Source organism: Gigantopelta aegis, chromosome 5, assembly GCF_016097555.1.
Source record: "Gigantopelta aegis isolate Gae_Host chromosome 5, Gae_host_genome, whole genome shotgun sequence".
Lineage (NCBI taxonomy): Eukaryota > Metazoa > Mollusca > Gastropoda > Neomphalida > Peltospiridae > Gigantopelta > Gigantopelta aegis.
The window spans coordinates 1,997,002-2,004,932 of NC_054703.1; the positions used below are offsets into that span (position 1 = coordinate 1,997,002).

Genomic DNA, 7,931 nt, shown 5'->3' on the forward strand with positions numbered 1-7,931 from the left:
GTTGTACTATTAAGTGGTTGTACTATTAAAGTGTATAACATAGACCCATTTACGATATTATCCCACGAAGATTAGAGCTATAAGTGTGATGGTTGTACTATTAAAGTGTATAACATAGACCCATTTACGATATTATCCCACGAAGATTAGAGCTATAAGTGTGATGGTTGTACTATTAAAGTGTATAACATAGACCCATTTACGATATTATCCCACGAAGATTAGAGCTATAAGTGTGATGGTTGTACTATTAAAGTGTATAACATAGACCCATTTACGATATTATCCCACGAAGATTAGAGCTATAAGTGTGATGGTTGTACTATTAAAGTGTATAACATAGACCCATTTACGATATTATCCCACGAAGATTAGAGCTATAAGTGTGATGGTTGTACTATTAAAGTGTATAACATAGACCCATTTACGATATTATCCCACGAAGATTAGAGCTATAAGTGTGATGGTTGTACTATTAAAGTGTATAACATAGACCCATTTACGATATTATCCCACGAAGATTAGAGCTATAAGTGTGATGGTTGTACTATTAAAGTGTATAACATAGACCCATTTACGATATTATCCCACGAAGATTAGAGCTATAAGTGTGATGGTTGTACTATTAAAGTGTATAACATAGACCCATTTACGATATTATCCCACGAAGATTAGAGCTATAAGTGTGATGGTTGTACTATTAAAGTGTATAACATAGACCCATTTACGATATTATCCCACGAAGATTAGAGCTATAAGTGTGATGGTTGTACTATTAAAGTGTATAACATAGACCCATTTACGATATTATCCCACGAAGATTAGAGCTATAAGTGTGATGGTTGTACTATTAAAGTGTATAACATAGACCCATTTACGATATTATCCCACGAAGATTAGAGCTATAAGTGTGATGGTTGTACTATTAAAGTGTATAACATAGACCCATTTACGATATTATCCCACGAAGATTAGAGCTATAAGTGTGATGGTTGTACTATTAAAGTGTATAACATAGACCCATTTACGATATTATCCCACGAAGATTAGAGCTATAAGTGTGATGGTTGTACTATTAAAGTGTATAACATAGACCCATTTACGATATTATCCCACGAAGATTAGAGCTATAAGTGTGATGGTTGTACTATTAAAGTGTATAACATAGACCCATTTACGATATTATCCCACGAAGATTAGAGCTATAAGTGTGATGGTTGTACTATTAAAGTGTATAACATAGACCCATTTACGATATTATCCCACGAAGATTAGAGCTATAAGTGTGATGGTTGTACTATTAAAGTGTATAACATAGACCCATTTACGATATTATCCCACGAAGATTAGAGCTATAAGTGTGATGGTTGTACTATTAAAGTGTATAACATAGACCCATTTACGATATTATCCCACGAAGATTAGAGCTATAAGTGTGATGGTTGTACTATTAAAGTGTATAACATAGACCCATTTACGATATTATCCCACGAAGATTAGAGCTATAAGTGTGATGGTTGTACTATTAAAGTGTATAACATAGACCCATTTACGATATTATCCCACGAAGATTAGAGCTATAAGTGTGATGGTTGTACTATTAAAGTGTATAACATAGACCCATTTACGATATTATCCCACGAAGATTAGAGCTATAAGTGTGATGGTTGTACTATTAAAGTGTATAACATAGACCCATTTACGATATTATCCCACGAAGATTAGAGCTATAAGTGTGATGGTTGTACTATTAAAGTGTATAACATAGACCCATTTACGATATTATCCCACGAAGATTAGAGCTATAAGTGTGATGGTTGTACTATTAAAGTGTATAACATAGACCCATTTACGATATTATCCCACGAAGATTAGAGCTATAAGTGTGATGGTTGTACTATTAAAGTGTATAACATAGACCCATTTACGATATTATCCCACGAAGATTAGAGCTATAAGTGTGATGGTTGTACTATTAAAGTGTATAACATAGACCCATTTACGATATTATCCCACGAAGATTAGAGCTATAAGTGTGATGGTTGTACTATTAAAGTGTATAACATAGACCCATTTACGATATTATCCCACGAAGATTAGAGCTATAAGTGTGATGGTTGTACTATTAAAGTGTATAACATAGACCCATTTACGATATTATCCCACGAAGATTAGAGCTATAAGTGTGATGGTTGTACTATTAAAGTGTATAACATAGACCCATTTACGATATTATCCCACGAAGATTAGAGCTATAAGTGTGATGGTTGTACTATTAAAGTGTATAACATAGACCCATTTACGATATTATCCCACGAAGATTAGAGCTATAAGTGTGATGGTTGTACTATTAAAGTGTATAACATAGACCCATTTACGATATTATCCCACGAAGATTAGAGCTATAAGTGTGATGGTTGTACTATTAAAGTGTATAACATAGACCCATTTACGATATTATCCCACGAAGATTAGAGCTATAAGTGTGATGGTTGTACTATTAAAGTGTATAACATAGACCCATTTACGATATTATCCCACGAAGATTAGAGCTATAAGTGTGATGGTTGTACTATTAAAGTGTATAACATAGACCCATTTACGATATTATCCCACGAAGATTAGAGCTATAAGTGTGATGGTTGTACTATTAAAGTGTATAACATAGACCCATTTACGATATTATCCCACGAAGATTAGAGCTATAAGTGTGATGGTTGTACTATTAAAGTGTATAACATAGACCCATTTACGATATTATCCCACGAAGATTAGAGCTATAAGTGTGATGGTTGTACTATTAAAGTGTATAACATAGACCCATTTACGATATTATCCCACGAAGATTAGAGCTATAAGTGTGATGGTTGTACTATTAAAGTGTATAACATAGACCCATTTACGATATTATCCCACGAAGATTAGAGCTATAAGTGTGATGGTTGTACTATTAAAGTGTATAACATAGACCCATTTACGATATTATCCCACGAAGATTAGAGCTATAAGAAGTGATGGTAGAGCTATAAGTGTGTGTATTGTACTATTAACATAGACCCATTTACGATATTATCCCACGAAGATTAGAGCTATAAGTGTGATGGTTGTACTATTAAAGTGTATAACATAGACCCATTTACGATATTATCCCACGAAGATTAGAGCTATAAGTGTGATGGTTGTACTATTAAAGTGTATAACATAGACCCATTTACGATATTATCCCACGAAGATTAGAGCTATAAGTGTGATGGTTGTACTATTAAAGTGTATAACATAGACCCATTTACGATATTATCCCACGAAGATTAGAGCTATAAGTGTGATGGTTGTACTATTAAAGTGTATAACATAGACCCATTTACGATATTATCCCACGAAGATTAGAGCTATAAGTGTGATGGTTGTACTATTAAAGTGTATAACATAGACCCATTTACGATATTATCCCACGAAGATTAGAGCTATAAGTGTGATGGTTGTACTATTAAAGTGTATAACATAGACCCATTTACGATATTATCCCACGAAGATTAGAGCTATAAGTGTGATGGTTGTACTATTAAAGTGTATAACATAGACCCATTTACGATATTATCCCACGAAGATTAGAGCTATAAGTGTGATGGTTGTACTATTAAAGTGTATAACATAGACCCATTTACGATATTATCCCACGAAGATTAGAGCTATAAGTGTGATGGTTGTACTATTAAAGTGTATAACATAGACCCATTTACGATATTATCCCACGAAGATTAGAGCTATAAGTGTGATGGTTGTACTATTAAAGTGTATAACATAGACCCATTTACGATATTATCCCACGAAGATTAGAGCTATAAGTGTGATGGTTGTACTATTAAAGTGTATAACATAGACCCATTTACGATATTATCCCACGAAGATTAGAGCTATAAGTGTGATGGTTGTACTATTAAAGTGTATAACATAGACCCATTTACGATATTATCCCACGAAGATTAGAGCTATAAGTGTGATGGTTGTACTATTAAAGTGTATAACATAGACCCATTTACGATATTATCCCACGAAGATTAGAGCTATAAGTGTGATGGTTGTACTATTAAAGTGTACAACTTTGAACATTTACGATATTATCCTAAAAGTGTATAACTTTGAACATTTACGATATTATCCCAAAATTAGTATAAGTGATTTTGTACTATTAAAGTTATACAACCATTGATATTATCCATTTACAATATTGTCCTAAGCATACAAAACTTAAAGATGATGTAAGTGATGATTTTACTATCAAAGTTTACAACATTACGAACATTTACAATATTGTACCTAAGCAGACAAAGACCTAAAAGGGATTTAAAATGTGTGATTTTACTATTAAAGTGTACAACATAGAACATTTACGAACATCCCACGAAGCATATTACATATTACTCCTAAGTGTAGACAAAACTTAAAGATGTGTATGTGTGATTTGTACTATTAAAGTGTAAAGTTTGACACATTTACAATATTGAACAGATTTACAAAGTGTGTGATTGTCTATAAGTGTATAACATTGACACATTTACCTTAATCCCACGATATGATGAAGTTTTTGTACTTTAAAGTTTAACATTGAACAACATATTATGAAAATTGTACTAAGATGGTACAGACAGGGCTCTTTAAATAGTGACGTCAGGTCATGATTTTACTATCAAAGTCTACAACTTTGAACATTTACAATTTACATTGTCCTAAGAACATACACGACTTAAATAACGTGATGATTTTACTGTCAAAGTCTAAAACAACTTATACAACAAAAATATACCTTACCTGCAGACATGAGATTTTTGTATCAAAGTTTACAAAGTTCTGTAAAATCCTGCTTTATTGGTTCATCACTTCCCACACAGTCTAATCCGTCGTTTTTAGGAACTGGGTTGTCGCACCTTCGTATTTGATATCTTCTCCGAGTTCCCACACCACAAGTGACACTGCACGGGTCTTCACGTTGGAACGTCCACGCAGACCAGCCACCATCAACTAAAATTAAAATACATAATTTTGTTTCGCTCATACAAACTTATATATATCACTAATACAAACTTCTATTTATCCTATAACTTACCCATGATATCCGTGTCATAAACTTATGTCATACTTTTAGTGTATTAACCCGGTTAATAATGGTATGCAGATTTGCAAGATCTCTAATCTGTTGCTGTGGATGGATCATTTGCTTACAAGCCAACAAGACCCGTGTACTTGAGCGTAACGTTTTCAAAGATTTAGTTAAAATGAGTGGCGTCATACTAACTTATGCTAATCGTGATGACGTCATATTATCGATGGCGGCGACTTTAGTACTGTGATATACTAAAAATTGAATTAAAATGTTATTTTAGAAGTATTATAGGATAAATATAATTCGCTACTCGTGTTTAATTCTAAAATTCTAACCCTAACTACTCGTCCAGTTAATCAGTATTTGTCTTGGCAGAGCCTGACAAATACCAATTAACGTAGACTCGGTTGATAATTTCCATAATAAAAAATACTTGTGACGAATCATATATATAGCTATACAGACTGTGCAATAGCTGCCTCCTATAGACGTTTCTCTGATGGTCTCACTACTGGATCCACTACACCTCACATACATTTTAACTATGTATGTTTGTTGATTTATATAATTATGTATGTGAACAATAACTGTATGGTACTAACTCAGGACCCCATTCCTGGCATTAATACATTACGCCGGGATAATAAATATAACAAAACAAAACACAACATATAAACTATCTACGTTCTAAACCTACATACATACACGGGCATGGCTTATATTGGCATTGCTGAACATCTTTCTGTTCCTGGGGAGATTTAGCGCCACAGGCTAGGCGAGATGGTATATCATTCAGACACGTTCTTGTTCTTGTTCCAATTCTAGTAACACCACTACCACATGTAGCTGAACATGCACCAAAAGTATAGGCTGTCCACAAACTCCATGCTGGGCACTGTCTTGATACAGAACACAATTCAGTTTTTAACTCTACTGCTGGCGACTTGGAGCCACATCCAGTACCTAGACGTATCTCATTATTACAGACTCGTCTTCTCTGTACAGTCCAAATACCACCTGATCCACATGTCACTGAACAGGCACTTGATGGCGAATATGGAGACCATAGACCCCAGTTCGGACATAAAGGTAACTGGCAAACCTGTGGCTGTACATCCTGTTGCGGAGATGTGGCACCACAACCATTGCCTTGCTGGTTGTCATTCTGACATATTCGTGTTCTTATTCCAGTCCTCGTCACCCCTGTACCACATGTTGCAGAGCATCTGCCATATTTATAGCCAGACCAGGCACCCCAGTATGGACATGTGTTAGAAGACGTGCATGATTCAGTTTTACTTTCTATTTGAGGTGATAGGTCGCCACACCCTCTTCCAGACTGTATGTCATTGATACACTGCCTCGATCTTTGTGTGCTCCGTGTCCCACCTAGTCCACACGTTACAGAGCATGGTCCAGTTGGTGTGTATTGAGTCCATGGACTCCATCTGAGGACATAGCGGTACTGAACATTTTTCTATTTGTTTTTGTTCTTCTGGGGATTTAGCTCCACAACCAAATCCCGACTTGATATCATTTGTACATGTTCTCGTTCTGGTGCCAGTTCGAGATATGCCAACACCACACGTAGCTGAACATGCTGTGTACGAATATGGTGACCATTCTGTCCAGGATGGACATTGTCTGTTTGCAGAACACGTTTCAGTTTTTATGTCCTGATCTGGCGAAAGATTGCCACATCCCATACGCGAGGCCACGTCATTATTGCATATTCTAGTTCTCTGTATTCTCCAAATGCCATTCGATCCACATGTCACTGAGCATGTTGAGATCGCTTTGTAAGGTGTCCAGTCACTCCAAAATGGGCAGGCTGGCAGGGCACACTCATATGTTTGCCTGTCTGTTTGGGGTGAAGGGCCGCCACAACCAAGTCCAGACTCGATGTTATTCAGACATATTCTTGTTCGTGTGCCACTCCTGGTAAAACCGGATCCACAGGTTGCTGAACACTGGGTGTTGGTGAAACCCGACCAGGATCCCCAGAAAGGACATGTTCTGGATGAGATACATGCTTCTGTTCTGGTTAATTCTTGAGGTGATGGAGCACCACATCCTCCTCCTCCGTGTATGTCATTATTACATATTCTGGTGCTGCGCGTTCTCCAGATCCCATTCGACCCACACGTCACAGAACAGGCAGTGTATGCCGTGTAGCCAGACCACGGGCCCCACTGAGGACAAGGATTCAGAATACAGTCCCGTGTCTGCTGCGACGACTGAGGAGATAATTCACCACAACCACGCCGAGATGGGACGTCATTCAAACAGGTTCTTGTTCGTATTCCAGTTTGCGTTGCGCCGGTTCCACACGTTTTAGTGCATCTGCCATACTGGAAGCCAGACCACAGACCCCAACTGGGACACAGTGGTTTGCTGCACGGTCGCATCGTCTGCTGTTGCTGAGGAGACAGTGCCCCACAACCTAGATTAGATGGGATGTCGTTCAAACAGACTCTCGACCTTGCACCAGTTTGAGTTATGCCTGTACCGCACGTAGCAGAGCAAGCACTGTAATTGTACGGTGACCACGATCCCCATTTTGGACAAGTGGGCCCTGAACACAGTTCAGTTCTTCTTTCAAACTGGGGCGACAGAGCACCACACGCATCATGAGCGGCATTATCATTAAAGCATGTTCGACTTCGTCGCATTGTTTTAACTCCAGTGGGTCCACAGGTGACTGAACATGGTATCAATTCAGTGAATGGTGTCCATACACCCCAAGCTACAAAAAAAGAAGAAAAAAAAGAGGATAAAATATTTGTACTAACAGGACAGGCGTGCGCTACAACAGCTTGTTCTGAATGTG

General features: G+C 37.0%; 1 protein-coding gene across 1 annotated transcript in view; it reads right to left on the reverse strand.

Moving 5' to 3' along the window:
- The window catches only part of LOC121373457 (coadhesin-like), a 25,839-nt gene extending 18,388 nt beyond the window's left edge, over positions 1-7,451 (reverse strand). Inside the window, exons 1-2 of the mRNA XM_041500121.1 lie at positions 7,389-7,451; positions 5,807-6,578 (exon numbers count right to left, since the gene is read on the reverse strand). Coding sequence (XP_041356055.1) covers positions 5,807-6,578; positions 7,389-7,451 — 835 coding nt within the window. The remainder of the gene's footprint in view (positions 1-5,806; positions 6,579-7,388) is intronic.
- Positions 7,452-7,931: the final 480 nt, after the last annotated feature.